The 19,869-nt window shown below is 43.6% G+C and overlaps 1 protein-coding gene across 6 annotated transcripts in view; it reads right to left on the minus strand.

Moving 5' to 3' along the window:
- The window catches only part of COL4A4 (collagen type IV alpha 4 chain), a 155,884-nt gene that overhangs the window by 9,392 nt on the left and 126,623 nt on the right, over positions 1 to 19,869 (minus strand). For 4 of the 6 annotated variants that reach the window (XM_027514975.1, XM_027514951.1, XM_027514961.1 and 1 more), the window contains exons 39-46: positions 19,540 to 19,677; positions 19,333 to 19,446; positions 17,458 to 17,613; positions 13,166 to 13,273; positions 11,865 to 11,873; positions 8,118 to 8,243; positions 3,179 to 3,295; positions 991 to 1,179 (exon numbers count right to left, since the gene is read on the minus strand). In XM_027514975.1, the coding sequence (XP_027370776.1) occupies positions 991 to 1,179; positions 3,179 to 3,295; positions 8,118 to 8,243; positions 11,865 to 11,873; positions 13,166 to 13,273; positions 17,458 to 17,613; positions 19,333 to 19,446; positions 19,540 to 19,677 (957 nt within the window). Of the gene's footprint in view, positions 1 to 990; positions 1,180 to 3,178; positions 3,296 to 8,117; positions 8,263 to 11,864; positions 11,874 to 13,165; positions 13,274 to 17,457; positions 17,614 to 19,332; positions 19,447 to 19,539; positions 19,678 to 19,869 lie in introns of those variants that run through there. The other 2 variants (XM_027514966.1, XM_027514981.1) reach the window with 2 other exon arrangements.

Here is a 19,869-nt window from a genome sequence, read left to right on the forward strand (position 1 = left end):
CCTCAACTTAGAAGTCAGTTCTTGAGGCTTACGAATCCACTGTTGGAAATTGACAAACAGTGCCAAGGAATGATGCTCAAAGTAAAGTTCTGAGTAAGTAAAGTAAAGTAAGCTTTACTTTTCTCAAAATAAAGTTGTTAAAGGGTATAAATTTGCAACTAGTAGATACATAAGTCCTAGTGATCCAGTGCCTAGTGGAATGAATATAGACAACAATATTGTAGCATAATCATTAAATTTATGAAGAGATTAGATCATAATTATTCCCACCACAAAAAATAAATTATAACTATGTGATATGATGGAGGTGCCAACAATCGATACAATGAAGTCATTATGATATATATATATGCATCAGATCAACCCTTGTACACCTTAAACTTACATCATGTTATGTGTCAAATGTATTTCATTTGACAATGAATTCCAAAAGAATACTGGAGTGGGTTGCCATTCCCTTCTCCAGGGGATCTTATCGACTCAGGGATTGAGGCAGCATCTCCAGGAACCAACCATATCCTGATTAAATCATTTACATTGGGAAATAAAAATTGCATTTTATATCAGAGTTATACTTACTGAGGAAGAATTATTTTTAAACGAATAATATAGTCAGATTATAATAATTATTAAAAATTATAAATAGCCTAAATTATAAAATAATTATTTTACAATTTTATTTTATAATAATTATAATTTAAAATTTTATAAAAATTTAATAATATTAATCACTTTAAATGTTATAATAATTAGTATTTAAAATTAGAAATAAAAATATAATAATGATATAGCTAGAATGAGCTTTCTTGGCACCTCACAGGGTCATAGGTGTAATAGAATTAGTTGAGAATTAGCATGGTAGTTGAAAAAGTAAAAAACCAATCTCATAGAAGATGAGTGATCATTTAAGATGTTGATGAATCCATGAAACTAACCCAAAAGTTTTGCTCATAAGCAATGAACCTGGGTGACCACATCCCGTCTACGTACCGAGGTCTTGATTGTGAGCTCTCTCCTGTCCTTCCAGGTATAGCAGACTATACCCAGTCCAGAGCCTGGGCATGCCCATGGGGCAGGTGGGTTCTCCATCCGTCTGACTGTGGAGAACCAGGAGGAAGCCACTGAGGTATCCAGGGCCAAACCCTATGGGCCCAGGATCCCCCATGGGCCCAGGAGGGCCTAGAAGAATAAAGAAACATAAAGAAAGGTGGTTTAGGGAGTTACGTTTAACAGATACTTCTGAGTACCTCTGTCTGGTGCTATGCTAAGTACTCAGAGAACAGAGAGGAATGTCCCCCTCACACAACTGCCATGCACCCCAACAACTCATTCAACAAGGACATGGTTTAGCAGCTTCTAGCTGCTTGGGTTACATCAGCATAGAAACAACTGAAAATACCTGCCCTCCTACGCTTACATTCTATTTGAAGAGGAGAAATGACAAAGCAATAAGCATAATGAAAAGGTAAACTATGAAATACTTAATAAAGGATAAGTGCTGAGAAGAACGGTGGGGTAATGACAGCCAGTGTGGGATCTCCCAGACTTTTCCAACTAGATCAGGAGTCTGCTATCTGAAAAGGTGAATCTCAAAAGTTGGTCTGTCTTATACCTCCTAGACGCGTTCCATGGTTCTCCCATACTGTCAGTTCCATTCTAAGAAGGACAAGGGTTTAGAATCCATCGTGTCTGTTGTTTAGTCACCAAGTCATGTCTGACTCTTTGCAACCTAGGGACTGTATAGCCCATCAGGCTCCTCTGTCCATGGGATTTCCCAAGCAAGAATGCTGGAGTGGTTTGCCATTTGCTACTCCAAGGGATCTTTCCAACCCAGGGATTGAATCCAGGTCTCCTGCATTGCCAGGAGGGTTCTTTACTGCTGAGCCACCAGGGAGGCCCATATGTTTTGCTTTGTATCTTTTCTTTTATAAGAAAGGGAGGTGGAAGAAGCCCAAATTCTAGATCTCTAACTGGCTGGTGGGAAATGAACAGCTGTACAGAATATTAGCAGGGACATCTCCTTTGGCCTCTCTAAGGGGGTGACCTACTGAAGAAGGTCAGTGGCTACTTCTAATTGCCAAAAGCAGAGGGTGGAGTTAGACTTCGACACCTTTAAAAAAGGTGTTTGTTAAAAGTTTTTGTTTCTGGAAGACTGGCTGATTTTCTCATCTATGCTGTAAACCAGAGGCTACAACCTGGTAGCTTGTGGGCTGCATCAGGCCTGCTCATGTGTTTTGTTTGACTTACCAAGATTTGATGAGTTAAGATTTCAGACTAGAAAAGCAGAGTATAGGGAACAGTGGGCCCACACTTCTACATGGCCACAATTTCCACATAACAGAAGCCAATCTTTGCTTTCAGACTGCAGCCCCCATTTTCCTGAGGCCCCTTCCTCAGCATCCCAGCTCCCCGCACCCCTTCACCTGCTTCTCATTACTAACCTGCTACTGCCAGATACTCTCCACAGAGAAAACTGTTTCTTGGAGTCTTCAAGCCCTAACATATTGCTTGATGAGTTATATTTCAGATTTATATTCTAAAGGGTCTTATCTGCCTTCACCGAAGGCCCACTCTCAAGTATTTTTAAAGAAAAGCCTTGTATTCTTTTTAAGTGGTATTATCGATTCAATGGACATGAGTTTGAGCAAATTCCAGGAGACAGTGAAGGACAGGGAAGTCTGGTATGCTGTAGTCCATGGGGTAGGCAAAGAGTTGGACACAACTGAGCAACTGAACAACAAAATGTATTGATGGCTGTATGATAAGAGGAATGAACTCAGAAAACCAGAGACCAAGTGATTCAGCCAGTTACAGACATGAGACCACCCCTGCCGACCCTAAGATCTTCAGTACAGCCTCTCAGTGGTACAGCCATGCCAGGCTCACAATAGGAAAGTGAATAGCAGAAATGGCTGAGCCTTTTATGATAATGAATAGTGCTTTGGAAGAGTAATGGATACAAGGCCTTGACCTGTTTTTATGATAGTCGAGTATCAATTAGAACGTCGGGGGTCCATTCGTTCCTGTTCCTGTTGCTTTGTCTCCCTAAAGCCTGGTGAGCTGGTATCTAAGGCAAATGCTTACGAGGCTAAGGCAAATGCTTACGAGGCTAGGGACCTTGTACACAGTTCTCAGATTCACTGGGCCAGAGAAAAGAAGAGAAATGGAAACCCTTTACCTGGTGCTCCTGGACAGCCTGCTTCTCCCATGTCACCTTTATGTCCCGGAGGCCCAGGGGACCCTGGGAGGCCATCCTCACCCCTCCTGCCATCCAGCCCAGGCTCTCCTTTGCACCCTGCAGGAAAGTTCACAACAGCAATGGTGACAATGACGTGACACCTGCTAGGCTAGCACTTACTTCCTGAATTCCACTTGGCAGCCTGGGCCTCCCATCTGGACACACCTGCATTAGCTTGTTCATTTTGCAGGTATGTGAAGTCGGGATTATACCACCTCTACTTGGCTGCTGCTGCTAAGTTGCTTCAGTCATGTCCGACTCTGTGCCACCCCAGAGACGGCAGCCCACCAGGCTCCGCTGTCCCCAGGATTCTCCAGGCAGGAACACTGGAGTGGGTTGCCACTTCCTTCTCCAATGCATGAAAGTGAAAAGTGAAAGTGAAGTCGCTCAGTCATTTCCAACTCTTCGCGACCCCATGGACTGCAGCCTACCAGGCTCCTCCATCCATGGGATTTTCCAGGCAAGAGTATTGGAGTGGGTTGCCATTGCCTTCTCCGCCTCTACTTGGCAGTTGGGTAATTAAGACTCCAAGAGGTCAAGAAACTTGACCAATTAAGGCCAGTGAGCCAGGAATGGGCAGAGCCAGGATCTGAAGCCAGACCAGCAAGGTGTTGAGTGAAGCATTTTCATATTTTCTTCATAGTCTTGTATTTGGACCTGGTTGGGTTTTTGTTTTTTTGTTTTTACACTGAACATCTATGGCTTTTGTCATTGAATATTTTCCTAATAATGATGCTTTAGAAGCCTGAATAGAGGAATGAATACAACTGAACAGCATTCATTTGAGAGAAAGGTTAAATTTAAAGCAAGAGAAGCAACTTTTAAAGACCAGCTATTTGTTGAGGGTTCAAAGCACTAGGGAGCAGGGTAATCTTTTTATGTGAAATTATCTGATTCAGTCTATACAGCAGCCACATGACTAGGTGCTACCACATGGGGAGATGGAGGCTTAGAGAGGCCACAGTGAGGGTCACGTGTGCAGAGGACATGGACCCAGCAGGCCAAGTGCACAGGCTGTGCCAGGTATCACCAGTCCCACGCTTGGGACAAGCCACAGGGCTCAGAAGTGCTCCCTGGGGCCCCGTGAGCTAGCTGTCACCCTGAGACTTGAACAGTTCTTTCTTTAAGTGTTTGGTTTATTTTGGCCAAGGCATTAATTCATCAGCAGTGATCTGTTTTGGTCTGGGAAGCAGATTTGGTCCCTGCCTGTGGGAGAGCTTGCAGCCCTTACCGTAATTATCTGAATTACTAGCCCCTCAAGGTTTCCAGTGTCTAATCTCTCTCCCTTCCTCAACCATTGTCCTTCTCTAGGTAATCTCTCTCTTTCTGCCATAAATCAGCCTAAAACCAATCATTATGTCAAAGAGGCTTCACTCCAGGAACTGCCCCACTTTTCCCCGCGGGGGCTGTGTTCTTTGAGGCAGTGGGAGCCCCCTGAGGGAATGGAGGAGGGGCTGCCACACTCAGGGGACCAGATCTCTCACTCACCTCCCCTCTCACATAGGCCCCCCTTAGAGCCATCTGAAATGCATGCCCCCAAACCTTTACATTTTGCATCCCCTGCCTGAGTGGCCCCCACAAACCTCCTCTTTTAGTCCCACAACCAGCAGCCCCCATACCCAATGTTGGTTGCAGTACATTCGATGTGGGCATCAAGGGTGCTCCTGGCTTTTGGCGTGCTGTCATGTCACTTCCTTACCTCTTGGATCATAAATTCTCATGGAACGTGCTGCTCGCCTGGACTGTGTTCTTACATGGTCATCACTCAGTAAGTGAGAAAGGAACCCCTCTCCTCCTCCTCCCTAGTGAGGGGAGGGGTGCCCCTCCCTGTCTAACCAGGCAGACGCTTCTTCCTAGATGGCGCTGCTCTCTTTCCACCAGCTTCAAAGAGAGTATCTGTTAGTTTGGAAGGAACCTAGGGCCCCGCGGTGAGCTCAGAACATTCTTCTCTTTCCCATCCAAAGACATGATTCCAACACATGGCCACAGGGTGATTCGGGAAAGGGCTACCCAAGGTTAACGAGCCAGCAAACAAGCAGGTGTATTGCAGAGAAGGCAGGAGCCTTTTCTTCCCAAGTCCTCATATGCAGCAAGCCCGCTGGCCATCTGGAAGAGCCCCCCGACCAGATGTTACAATGTGGGCTTTGCTCCCTTTCGAGGAAGACAAACGGAAATTGTAAGCGGATGACGTTTTCCGAGCCCCAGGAAGGAAAGCTTTTGTTAACTTGACATGTAGGCCCAGAGCTTTTCATCTGGAACTTGTTTGCAGGAACAGAAAAACAAACGTGTGCTCAGGGGAGTCTGACTCTGCAACCTCATAGACTGTAGCCCACCAGGCTCCTCTGTCTATGGGATTTCCCAGGCAAGAATACTGGAGTGGGTTGCCATTTCCTTCTCCAGGGGATCTTCCTGACCCAGGGATCGAACCTGCGTCTCCTGCATCGGCAGGCAGATTCTTTACCATTGCGCCAAGAACAGACCTACATCTGAAAGCCCAGCACTGTCAGATGGAGTCCCTCCTCTGAGAGGGTCAGGTGTTGAAGATAAACGCTCCAAAACAGGATGTAGGGAATGTCAATGAGACAGTAACAGTTCAACCCAGAACGGAAACCACTTTTGAGTTCATCACAGGAAACCTCAGCCTTTGAGGGCCACTCAGGAAGGATAATTGTAGAGATGAATGAGACACATGAGGAGAAAAGTATTAGACCTTCTGTTATCCAGGGTTCTTAACAGGTACAAGTTTTATCTGGTGTGGCCATTACCCACTCAGACTGGGCAGGAAGGAGCCAGAAGTTCATTTTTTTTCTCTGTAGATCTCAGCTGCAGCACTTGGCTACAAGATCAGCTCAGAAATGAAAGAGGTCTTGATGGAAAATAGGAAGAAAATCATATTATTTTAAGCAGAGATGGTACTTCTGTGGGGCAGTTGATCCTTCACAACCAAACTCGGGGTAGTCCTTAATGCCCTGCTCACCCTGCTGAAAGAATATCCTTCAGAAAAGGAAAGATGACCCAAACCCATAAGGGTTCCCAATTTCCAAATTTGCTGGCATATAGAATGCAGCACTTTAACAGCATCATCTTTTAGGATTTGAAATAGCTTAGCTGGAATTCCGTCTCCTCCATCAGCTTTGTTCATAGTAATGCTTCCTAGGGCCCACTTGACTTCACAGTCCAGGATGTCTGGCTCTAGGTGAGTGATCACACCATCATGATTATCTGGTTCATTAAGATCTTTCTTGTACAGTTCTTCTGTGTATTCTTGCCAGCTCTTCTTAATATCGTCTGCTTCAGTTAGGTCCATACCATTTCTGTCTTTTATTGTGCCCATCTTTGTGTGAAATGTTCCCTTGGCATCTCCAATTTTCTTGAAAAGATCTCTAGTCTTTCCCGTTCTATTGTTTTCCTCTATTTCTTTGCTTTGTTCACTTAAGAAGGCCTTCTTATTTCTCCTTGCTAGTCTCTGGAACTCTGCATTCAGTTGGGTGTATTTTTCCCTTTATCCTTTGCCTTTCTACTTCTCTTCTTTTCTCAGCTATTTGTAAGGCTTCCTCTGACAACCACTTTGCCTTCTTGCATTTCTTTTTCGTGGGATGGTTTTGGTCACCACCTCCCTCACAGTGTTACAAACTGAACGGTTTCGTTTAAATACTTGAGAATCCTGCTGTCCTGACAATGACTGAGCAATGCCCAAGTCCATTAGGTGAATAAGGCCACCTTTGCCAGAATTTAGAGTGACCCTCCCCCTCTTTCCTCTTCCTTTTCTAAGAAATACACCTCCTCCTCCCTTCTTATAAGCTGTTTCTGCTCCACTGAGCCCCGATTCAATAGTTTTTAATTCAAGGTCAAATCAACACCTAATAATGACTACTTGTAGAGCGTTTATTCAGTGATGCTAAGAGATTTCAAAGCTTCATGTCCAGGGACTTCCGTGGTGGTCCCGTGGTTAAGAATTCATCTTGCAATGCAGGGGACATGGGTTTAGTCCCTGCTTGGGGAACTAATATCCCACATGCTATGGAGCAACTAGGCCTGAGTGCCACAACTAAGGCCTGAGACAGCCAAATACATAAATAATTTAGGAAGATAATTATTTCTTGGGGGGAAAAAACCTTATGTCCAAAAGCCGCCCAAGGATAAAAGTTAAAATAGGTGTTCCCCTAAAAATAGAAGGGATATTGTAGATCCCATTGCATGCATGCATGCTAAGTCACTACAGTCATGTCCGACTCTTTGTGATCCTATGGACTGTAGCTCGCCAGGCTCCTCTGTCCATGGAATTCTCAAGCAAGAATAGTGGAGTGGGTTTCCATGCCCTCCTCTAGGGGCTCTTTCTGACCCAGGGATTGAACCCTGGTTTTTTATGTCTCCTGCTTTGGCAGGTGGGTTCTTTACCACTAGGTCCACCTGGGAAGCCCATAGATCCCCCTGCTGCTGCTGCTGCTAAGTTGCATCAGTCATGTCCGACTCTGTGCGACCCCATAGACGGCAGCCTACCAGGCTCCTCTGTCCCTGGGATTCTCCAGGCAAGACAGTGGAGTGGGTTGCCATTTCCTTCTCCAACGCATGAAAGTGAAAAGTGAAAAATGAAAGTGAAGTCGTTCAGTCGTGTCCGACTCTTAGCGACCCCATGGACTATAGCCTACCAGGCTCCTCCGTCCATGGGATTTCCCAGGCAAGAGTACTGGAGTGGGGATAGATCCCCCTACTACATGATTAAACTTTTGGATAAATGTAGAAAAAATGTTAAAGGGGAAGGAGATTTTCATGCTTGATTCCCAAGAGTTGTTAGGCTCCATACAAAAACCTACATAGCAAACACCCAGATTTTTATTTCAGCAATCTTCAATGCCAGAAATCAGAGTGAGGTTCATACCTGGTCCCGGCGGGCCTCTCATGCCAGGAAGCCCCATGGTTCCTTCCGGTCCTCTGGGGCCTGGTACCCCAGGAAGCCCTGGGATTCGGGGGCAGGCATCCAAGTCTGCTGGGGGCCCAGGCTCACCTGAAATTGGAATCACCACCTGTATAAAGGGTTCAAATGCTTATGAACCAGTGCCTTCTACAATTTGGATGGGCTTCTGACACCACGCTGGAATGTTATCAAGAATGTTCAGCCATCCAATGTCAGCCCTGTGAGGGCAGGACTTTGTCTTGTTCACTATGTGGGGCAGACAAACTTCTCCAAAACTTTTCATTGAGTGACTGAATGAATGAGTGAATGGGATTTCAGAGGAAGCAAAAGTAGGAAATAGTGAAATCTGGCTGAAACAGTGACCGTTTGGTGAACTTCACAGGATTTGCCATCTTTGGGTTATTTCTTACTAGGTTATTTCTTACACAGGTGGCATGGGGAGAGGTCCTGGTGGGTTCCTCACACTCAGCTTAACTTTGCTTTAATTCAGCCATCTACACTGCAGCCAGCTGGGTTTCCAGAGTGTCTGCTACTCAAGGAGACATGATTTCAGGATAGCTAGTGGCACTGAGGCAGCAGTGATTTTCAACCTTGAGTGCACGTTGAAATTATCCAGGAGAGTTATAAACATTCAGATATCTGGGCCCCATCCTAGAAATATTTTAATTGGTACAGGATGTAGCCTGGGCAGTGACCTCAAGCTTGACTGTACAATAAATCCATCTGCAGAGATTTTCAAAAATACTGCTGTGGAATCTAGAAACACGGTACAGATGAACATATTTGCAGGCAAGGAACAGGAATGCAGACATAGAGTAGGGAAATGTGAGCACGGGGCGGGGAGGGAATGAATTGGGAGATTGGGACTGACGTATTAACGTATATATACTGCCAAGTGTAAAACAGATAGCTAGTGGGAACTTGCTATATAGCTCAAGGAGCTCAGCTTGGTGCCCTGTGATGACCTAGGTGGGTGGGATGGGCAATGGGGTGAGAGGTCCAAGAGGCAGGGGATATATGTATACATATAGCTGATTCACTTTGTTGTAAAGGAACTGTAGTCCAATTTTTTTTAAGTACTACTCCCAGCAGCCTATCTAGATTATTAAAAAGGAATTTGTGTGAGTGAAATCCAAGCATCACTAATTTTTTAAACTCTCCAGATGATTCCAATATTCGCCCATGCTAAGAAGCACCACTGGAAAGCTGCAGCTGTGACCTGAATACATCATGACTGTCTCTCAGGCTTGTTAGAGCCCTGAGTCTCTGAGTCAGTAAGGGCAGCAATTTGCATATTGTAATAAGTGCCCGGATGAGCTCAATGGTACTGATATGGGAATCTCACTTTGAGAATTGCAGCCCTAAATGTTGAAATTTTTTAATTCTTGGTTACATTCACATCTCTTAAGACAGTTTTTCCTCCCTAAATCTTCATTCAATCTCCCTGCAATCATTTCACAAAGGAAAGAAATAATAGCTCTAAGCAAGCAGTCCATCTAAAGGAGATCAGTCCTGGGTGTTCATTGGAAGGACTGATGCTGAAGCTGAAACTCCAATACTTTGGCCACCTCAAGTGAAGAGTTGACTCATTGGAAAAGACTCTGATGCTGGGAGGGATTGGGGGCAGGAGGAGAAGGAGACGACAGAGGATGAGATGGCTGGATGGCATCACCAACTTGATGGACATGAGTTTGAGTGAACTCCAGGAGTTGGTGATGGACAGAGAGGCCTGGCGTGCTGCAATTCATGGGGTCACAAAGAGTTGGACACGACTGAGCGACTGAACTGAACTGAAGTGAAGCAAAAATGATGACCGATAACACCTAGTGGACGCTTTATCATGCATGAGAAGTGAAAGTGTTAGTCACTCAGTTGTGTCCTACTCTTTGGGACCCCATGGACTACGGCCTGCCAGGCTCATCTGTATTCTCCAGGCAAGAATACTGGAGTGGATAGCCAGTCCCTTCTCTAGGGCATCTTCCCAATCCAGACCTAGGGATCAAACCCAGGTCTCCTGCCTTGCAGGTGGGCTTTTTACCATCTGAGCCACCAGCGAAGCTCAACATGCATCAGATCTCATGCTAAATGTTTTATGACTGAATGTTCCCACCCAGGCTGTGTGTATGTGCTGCTGTCATTAGAATGTTACAGGGAGGAAAACTCAGGCCCAGGGAAATAAATGACATTTATTTATGGACAAATAAATGACATTTATTTTTTGACAAATAAATGTCATGCAGCCAGTTTGTAGCATAGTCTAGATTAAAATCCAAGACACCTTGTCTCCAAAACTGTGCCTTTCACCCCGACCTCATACCGTCCTCCTTAAGGACTCTGAACGAATACGTGCTGAATTCTAAGAAGTGCAACATATTGTGAAGCACACCCTTTATTAGTTATCGTTTTCTTAAAATTCATACAAATGTGCCAAATAATTTAAAAGACAATGATAAAGCAGTGAGAAAAGCCTAGAAAGCCTGGCCATAATGGCAACGGAGTCTACATAATAGTAACTGTGCCTGTGGAAAATGGACTTGAATGCTATAAGCAGTTTGGAATTTAACCTCCTGGAAAATATTGTATGAAATCACAAATAACACCAAGTTAGAGGTCTTTTTACAGTATGAATAGTTTAATGTAAAACTTGGCTTTTTTACTCTGGGTGAGTTGAGAGAGGTATAGTTCTTATTTTTACTAGATAATCTGGTGTGTTATGGTGGAAATTCACCAGTGGGGGGTGGAGTGAAAGCAGGTGAGTAAAGGCAGGGCTGGGTATTCGGCTGGTACTTTATATTTGGGATGTTGATGTTATCATCTAGTGAGTCACAGTATATACTGTGACTATATATATAGTCATAGACATTAAAAAGACTGAAGTGAAAACATTAAATATACAGCAATAATTTTAAAATATAAACATTAAAAGCAGCAAGATTTCTTAAAATTCTGATTTTGCTTTTTCTTTACTTTTTGACAAACCAGAAGCTGAAAGAAAGGGGCTGAGGCATCTCCTCTAAGGGCCCTAAAAATAATATATGGCATCTGTATTCAGGGCAACATTCCTTGGGGTTAATAACAGTTGCCTGGAAAGAACAAATGCCCACATTCAGGGTTTTTCTTTCCTTCTTTTGAGAAACTCTTTTTATTCTCTTTGAAAACGCCAGACACAAAATCATACGTTGCTTTTGCATTGTAGAGGATTCAGTGCACACTTAGTTGAAAAGAATGGCATTTTCATTTTAATACACAAAGGAACTTGCTTGTTGAAAATGGGCCTTGGGTGTGATGGGAAAGGCTTGTCACAGTCCCTTCTGGGTGGTCAGGACCCATCTTTTCATGTTGTTGATATCGTTTATTTTAGGGATGTTCTCTGTATTCATATTGCAGAATTTAGAAAGGAAACTTACACTGGTATGTACTGTAGCATCTCACAGAGAAAGCTCATACCCTGTGCCTGAACTGAATTATATAAGCCGAGTCTCTACACTGCCTTGACAACCTCTAAGGAGGTTCAGCACTGGGACACTCTAATATAGGGTTACTATATCTATAATGAGGAAGCAGAAGCATTAAAACCTAACATAATTACAGCACCCCATCTAAAAAATTGAACAAAGTTGCCCTCACAAATACAGTGAAAAAAAAAAGCAAGTGTGAAAATGACTGGAAACAAGATGTAAAGGAAATTATTCATCTTATAGCAATGCTTACCTCTGGAACCTGGAGAGATCCAAAGCCAGAAATGTGAGGCCACACAACGATTTTCATAAGGTGGAAAGAGATTATAAATGTGTAAGTTAGGACAAAAGTGAAATAGATTGAGAACGCAAATAATAATTTGAGGACAGCATAGACGACAAGCAGAATGACGGCATCTTATTTACATAAAAAGTCCACATTCCTGTTACTGACAAGAACGGCCATGATGAATGAAGTTTTCGTTTCTAGAAAGACCTGAAATGAAACCCTCTTGCGCAATATAAGATTCAAGTTGGTTTCTTATGGCAAATATGCTCTAATTTAACGTATGGAAAAATTCTGTCCTTTTAAAGGCTTCTGGAAATTCCATATTAATTTGCCAAGTTCTGTAGATTATTCACAGAAAGGAAATACAAGATGAATCATAGTAGTTCTCCATCGTGTTGTTCTGTGGTCCATCAAAAAGCAGTACAATTTTCTTACTATTTGGACTAGAGTGCTAATTTAAGAGATTGCAAAATATTCAGAACTGATAGCACACTGTAGTATTGACTTAGGATCCTGAAAGATATGACTTCTGCCAATCTCAGGTACACACGTGTGCCCTTCCAACTCTTCCTTGGCTTCTTTTGACTTTCTGATGAAAACCTGTTGTCTATAGAGCTGAAAAATCAAATAGCCTTTCATCTTCATAGAAACTAATGTACTTGACAAGAAACATTAAAATAAAATCGCTAGAAAAATTAATGGTAGGGAATTCGGAAACAAGAATTAAATATACAATGTTCACATATAACAATCAAGTCTGTCTTTGGATCTTGTGTGAAGGAACAAGGGTTTATTTATCTTAGAAATAGTGTATGTAAAACCAACTCCTAACTTTCAAACTCACTTGTTCTAATTATAGGTAAGCTTTCCAAACCTGAGACTCTGTCATGCAGCTTGAGATAAACATAATCTTTATAAAAAAGGGCTTGAAAGTGAAAGTGAAAGTGAAGTCGCTCAGTCGTGTCCGACTCCTAGCGACCCCATGGACTGCAGCCTACCAGGCCCCTCCATACATGGGATTTTCCAGGCAAGAGTACTGGAGTGGGTTGCCATTGGCTTAACTTACTAGAATTTGCTGATAATTTCAGAATAATTACTTTCTGAAAGATGACCCTCATAGTAAATTTTTTTTTTTTTTACTTTACAATATTGTATTGGTTTTGCCATATATCAACATGCATCCGCCACGGGTATACATGTATAAATATTTTTAAAAAAACACTCCATGTCGGTTAGGTGGAGATGATTAGGCATTAGAAGCTTACCTGGAGGACCCAAAGGCCCTCGTCTGCCTGGAGGTCCAGGTAAACCTTTGTCTCCAGGTGGCCCAGGACTTCCAGGTGGCCCCTGCGGCCCCGGGAATCCCATTGGTCCTAAAAGGAACATGAAAAGGAGGGCGCTAGAATGAAGCATTATAAAGACAACAACAGCTTGATGGACTGAATTCAGAGGTTCATGCCAGCAAAATGCAGGGCAAAGTCAGCCTCGGATTGGAGAATAGCTCCCTCTTTCCTCTGGAAGGCTGAGAAGAGTTGCCTCTGTCTAAAGGAAACACAACAATCCAAAGGAAACAAAGGGAAATCGTTCCATGACCAAAACAAAACTAAGTGAGGATGAAAACCCAGTAACCCTGAACTTTCTCTGGAGACAGTCAAAGGACTGCCACAGAAAGGGAAACTTAGGAAAGATGCTCCACTATCTGGGAACACCCACCCTGACCCTGAGATTCCACCCTTCTCCTTCCCACTCTCTCAAGTTCAGCCAGACCAGCCACTCAGTGCCTCCTACACACTGTTCCTTCTCTCCTCCTCATCCAGGAAGTCCTCCACATTCTGTAGGTGCAGATCACATCAAGGAGGCCCTCCCTGGAATCCCAACCCAAGTCCAGTTGCTTTGCAATAAGCACTCAGAGAAGCGTGCCTCGCCACCCAAAGCATGTCTCTCATTTAGTACTGATCTTGTTGTTCAGTTGCTTGGTCGTGTCAGACTCTGCGACCCCATGGACTGCAGCACGCCAGGCTTCCCTGTCCATCACCATCTCCCAGAGCTTGCTCAAACTCATGTCCATTGAGTTAGTGATGCCATCCAACCATCTTGTCCTCTGTCGTCCCCTTCTCCTCCTGCCTTCAATCCTTCCCAGCATCAGGGTCTTTTCCATTGAGTCAATTCTTTGCATCAAGTGGCCAAAGTACTGGAGCTTCAGCTTTAGCATCAGCCCTTCCAATAAATAGTCAGGGCTGATTTCCTTTAGGATTGACTGGTTTGATCTCCCTGCAGTCCAGGGGACTCTCAAGAGTCTTCTCTAGCATCAAAATTCGAAACAATCAATTCTTCAGTGCTCAGACTTTTTTTGGAGTAGGAAATGGCAATCCACTCCTGTATTTCTTAAATGCCTGGAAAATTCCATGGATAGAGGAGTCTGGAGGGCCATAGTCCATGGGGTCTCAAAGAGTCAGACACGACTGAGTGACTAACACTTCAGCCTTCTTTATGGTCCAACTCAGTTAATATAGATGGATACTTTAATGTATCTTCCCTTATGAAACCATATATTTAACTTAATTAGTGGGTACTCCTTTTGAATTTGTTCACTACTATATTTCTGTGGATTCCTAATAGTAATTTATGGAACAGATCAAATATTTCCCACTGGGTAAGTCTAAAAAAGGTAAGCTGAAGAAATTCCCTCATCCTTTTAACAGTTAAACACTCTTTGGCCCTAGGCTCACTGGAATGGGACTTAAGAAGCATGATTAGAGGGTCTACCAATATTTCCAGCTCTTGGTATATCCTTTTGTAGCTTGCTATTATTTATATGTCTTGCTATTTCCCTAATCCTTCCAGTATATCTCCAGGTGAAAGCTAATTCTCTAGGGAAGCCACTGGGGAGGAGGATTGACTTATTAGGCAGAGGAACAAAGCTGTATAGCCAGTCCCTTCCTCCTCTCTCTTGGTGACTTGAATGCTAGGTATATCTGTCCAATCCGGGAGTTTAATAATTAGAAGCCAAAATGCCTGCAGATATAAGCCACAATTTCTAAAATTGATTTTACCGCTAATAAAGGTGAATAGGACTGCTGAGTACTGTTGTAGAGGTTATGCACGGCACCATTTCAGGGATGCAATTTCTGTTCTAGTAATAGCAGCCTCATGGTGATTCTGACCTTCCCTCTGCTCTAATCGTTTACTTATTTCACATTTGTTTCAGAAATCAGACAGAGTGCTAGTTACTGGGCTCCTGCAAAGTTCAATATTTGCATCTCGGTATCAAGTTTCCTTATTTATGACATAAGAGAGGTAAAATGGACAATCTTTATTGGTCTTTTCTCAACAAAATGTCCTATGAACCTTATAATTGTCTAAAATTGTTACAGCCAAAACCTAAGGTCCCCAGATATTCAGTTCAGTTGCTCAGCCGTGTCCAACTCTTTGCTACCCCATGGATTATAGCACTCCAGGTCTCCCTGTCTATCACCAACTCCCGAAGTTTGCTCAAACTCATGTCCTCAAATTGGCGATGCCATCCAACCATCTCATCCTCTGTCATCCCCTTCTCCTCCTGCCCTCAATCTTTCCCAGCATCAGGGTCTTTTCTAATGAGTCAGTTCTTCGCATCAGGTGGCCAAAGTATTGCAGTTTCAGCTTCAACATCAGTCCTTCCAATGAATATTCAGGACTGATTTCCTTCAGGATTGAATGGTTTGATCTCCTTGCAGTCCAAGGGACTCTCAAGAGTCTTCTCCAACAGCACAGTTCAAAAGCATCAATTCTTTGGTGGTCAACTTTCTTTATGGTCCAACTCTCACATCCATGACTACTGGAAAAACAATAGCTTTGACTAGATGGACCTTTGTTGGCAAAATAATGTTTCTGCTTTTTAATATGCTATCTAGGGTGGTCATAGCTTTTCTCCCAAGGAGCAAGTGTCTTAATTTCATGGCTGCAGTCACCATCTGCAGTGATTTTGGAGCCCAAAAAAATAAAGTCTCTCACTGTTTTCATTGTTTCCCCATCTATTTGCCATGAAGTGATGGGACCAGATGCCATGATCTTTATTTTCTGAATGTTGAGCTTTAAGCCAACTTTTTCACTCTCCTCTTTCACTTTCATCAAGAGGCTTTTTAGTTCCTCTTCACTTTCTGCCATAAGGGTGGTGTCATCTGCATATCTGAGGTTATTGATATTTCTTCTTGCAATCTTGATTCTAGCTTGTGCTTCATCCAGCCCAGCATTTTGCATGATGTACTCTGCAAAAAAGTTAAATAAGCAGGGTGACAATATTCAAGCTTGACATATTCCTTTCCCTATCTGGAACCAGTCTGTTGTTCCATGTCCAGTTCTAACTGTTGCTTCTTGACCTATATACAGGTTTCTCAGGAGGCAGGTAAGAATTTAACAATTTTCCACAGTTTGTTGTGATCCACACGTCAAAGGCTTTGGCGTGGTTGATAAAGCAGAAGTAGATGTTTTTCTGGAACTCTTGCTTTCTTGATGATCCAATGGATGTTGGCAATTTGATCTCTGGTTCCTCTGCCTTTTCTAAATCCAGCTTGAACATCTGGAAGTTCACAGTTCATGTACTGTTGAAGCCTGGCTTGGAGAATTTTGAGCATTACCTTGCTAGCGTGTGCGATGAGTGCAATTGTGCGGTAGTTTGAACATTCTTTGGCATTGCCTTTCTTTGGGATTGGAATGAAAACTGACCTTGTCCAGTCCTGTGGCCACTGCTGAGTTTTCCAAATGTGCTGGCATATTGAGTTCAGCACTTTCACAGCATCATCTTTTAGTATTTGAAATAGCTCAACTGGGATCTTATCACTTCCACTAGCTTTGTTCACAGTGATGCTTCCTAAGGCCCACTTGACTTCGCATTCCCCAAATACTAGCAGTTAAGTAAAACTTAATTAAAATAAATATTTTAGTCTTAAATAGTGGGAGAATTCAGTAGTGGAGACATTTTTGTGAATATAAAAAGGCAAAGTCAGCAGTCTAAAACTGAACTGTCCAATACAGAAGCCACTAACGTGGCTATTAAACAGTTGAAATTGGCAAGGCCGAACTGCGTTATGCTATAAGTTTAAAATACACACCATATTTCACCATCAAAGAGGAGCATCTTATTTGGGAAAGAAACTAGGTTTGTACAACCAGCCCTAATTATCCCTTTGATAAATTATATTTGTTTTATGTTAAAATGTAATAATATTTGAGTATATTATGTCAAACTAGGAAAATCTGTTTCTTTTTACTTTCTAAAATGTGGCTATTACATCTTTTAATTACATATGTAGCTTGCATTAAATTTCTATTGTATAGTTCTTGTCTAGAAGATTATCAAGCATGTCATTAGGGACTAAAGATGAACTTGTGTTTCTTCTTCTTACTTGTCCAACTGTCACCCTCATTTTAGGGTTCTTGGCAAGTTAGGACATTTCGGAAATGTAGTCATTATTGCCATAGGAAATGAGAATCACCTCACAGTGGTGCATACCCCAGACCTGCAAGCCAGATAGGGAAAGTCATCTAGTGCTACTTAAAAGAACTATCACATTCATACCTTTCTGGCCATGTTTTCCATCACATCCTGGGAAGCCCTTGTGTCCTGGAGGGCCTGGTGGGCCCGGGAGACCTGGAGGCCCTGGCAGACCACAGTCTCCTGGTTCTCCTTTCAGAAGGTCGACACTCCCAGGTGGTCCTGGAGGCCCGGGTACTCCTGACCACATGAGTAGGCAAAAAGATTCTTTCAGTCAAAAACAAATGTGCATGCTGGCTGCCTAAGAGCTTCTTAAGGAAAGGAATTTAATTGTTTACAAGCAATGGATGCAAGGAATTAGAATAAGAAGGTCAATAGTATCAGAGGTGAAGCAGTATGTCTCTTGAAGCCCAAGTTGAGAAATGTAAATAGTCTGTTAGTAACTATTAGGACAAAATGAGCTATGCAAAACCTTCCTTCCCTTCAGAGCCATTCCTTTTGGAAGCATCAGTTTGTGACTTTTCTTTGCATCGCCTTCCCGTTGCTTTCATGTGATAGATGGATGGATGGATAGATAGATAATAGATGGATGGGTAAATGGATGGATGGGTAAATGGATGGATGGATAAATGAATGGGTGGATGGATAGCTGGATACATGGATGGATAGATGAATGGATGGGTGGATAAATGTATGGATGGGTAAATGGATGGATGGATGGGTAGATGGACGAATGGGTGGATAGATAGATGGATACATGGATGGATGGATAGATGAATAGTTGGATGGATGGTAAATGGATGAATGGATAGATGGATGGGTGGGTGGACAGAGAGACAATAGATTTTTAAGAAAGTCTGACTAGGCTCCTTGGTGGTCCAATGGTTAAGAATCTACCTGTCAGTGCAGGGGACATGGGTTTGATCCCTGGTGAGGGAAGACCCCACATGTCTGTACACCACAACCAAGCCCATGTGTCACAACTAGTGAAGCCCACACACCCTAGAACCGTGCTCTGCAACAAGAGTAGCCCCTGCTCACCGCTACTAGAGAAAGCTCATGCAGCAGCAAAGATGCAGTGCAACCAAGAATAAATAAACCAAAAAAACAGAGAGAGAGAGAGAAAATCTGGCTGATGAGAAAGGAATATCCACTCAATTAAATTTAAAATCCTATTTGAAAACCATTGTCTACACATGGTATTTGAGCCCAAGTTCTATTCCTATTTCTAACCTTAGCATATTTTGGGGCATTTCAGTTTTTCATACTGTAAAGCAAAATTACATATTTTTAATCCCACCCCCACTAAAACCTAAAGATTTAAAGGTTTCTGTCTCTCTGGAAGAGTTCTATGAGCTTGTAGGAATATGATTGCCTGCATTTGGCAGAAGGCTGCACTGAGCCACACTCTTGTTCCAACTCCCCAGTCAGCTCTGGTTCAATCTTACTTTGTTAAATATTGACTAGCTAGAGTTCATCCCAGTGAAGTGATAACAGGAACAAAACGTACTGTGAGCAGCACATGAAGAGACTCTGTGTGTGGGTGTGGGTGTGTGTGTGAGAGAGAGAGAGAGAGAGAGAGAGAGAGAGAGGCAGGGGTCCTGTTATCTCCGGGCTGAAAGAAGTGCTTTATGTGCTGATACTGAGACCAACAGGGATGACGAGACTGCCTCCTGCTGTTCCCTTCTGCACCCTCAAGCTCCGCATCAAGCCAGCGATGGGAAAGACTTGCTCTGTGTCAGAGGTGGTCTGATGGAGTTGAAATAGAAGACTGAGGGGTCTAAATGCTGGTCCTGGGTATGCTCCCCACTGCCCACCCTCCCCCTTTTCCATCTGCCAAGTTGATGGGGCTGCTAACGTGCTTCTACTTGACCATCCTCTCCGCTCCTCCAGCCCAACAGAGCTGGCAAGTGTCTAAGGAAAGCAGCACCACCACCCTTTGCCATGACTGTCCCATACCTCTTGGACCATCGGGGCCAGGAGGCCCCTGATCTCCAGGCAGACCCGGGTCTGGAATGTCACCCTTAAGAGCTTTTCCTGGGGCACCTGGAGGACCAGGCGGTCCAGCTCTCCCTGAAGAGGAACGTGTTCAGCTGTTAGTCTCACGACATCTGGGAGGTTTGGATTCAGTTATCGAGGGAAGGGCAAAGCATGCTGCTTTCTTACCTGGGGGTCCTGGGGGACCCAGGGGACCTCTTTCTCCAAAAAGTCCCGGAGGAGAAATTCCTGGGTTCCCGGGGTCTCCTGTCTCCCCTTTAGGGCCGGGCATTCCCACTGGACCTGGGGGGCCCATTTCATGCGAACCTTAATGAGGAAAACAGCATTAGCACTGCATCTTCTCCTGGTGTGTCCCTGGCATGGAGGCTGGAAAGGAACTGCTTCCCAATGGGCACAGGACAGGAAAGGAGCGCATTCTGCTGAGACCAACATTGTCCACAAGAGCGATCCGAGTGGCTGCAGTCTTCCGGGGGTCACTGTCCCCTCTCTTACGACCCA

Source organism: Bos indicus x Bos taurus, chromosome 2 (assembly GCF_003369695.1).
Source record: "Bos indicus x Bos taurus breed Angus x Brahman F1 hybrid chromosome 2, Bos_hybrid_MaternalHap_v2.0, whole genome shotgun sequence".
NCBI lineage: Eukaryota > Metazoa > Chordata > Mammalia > Artiodactyla > Bovidae > Bos > Bos indicus x Bos taurus.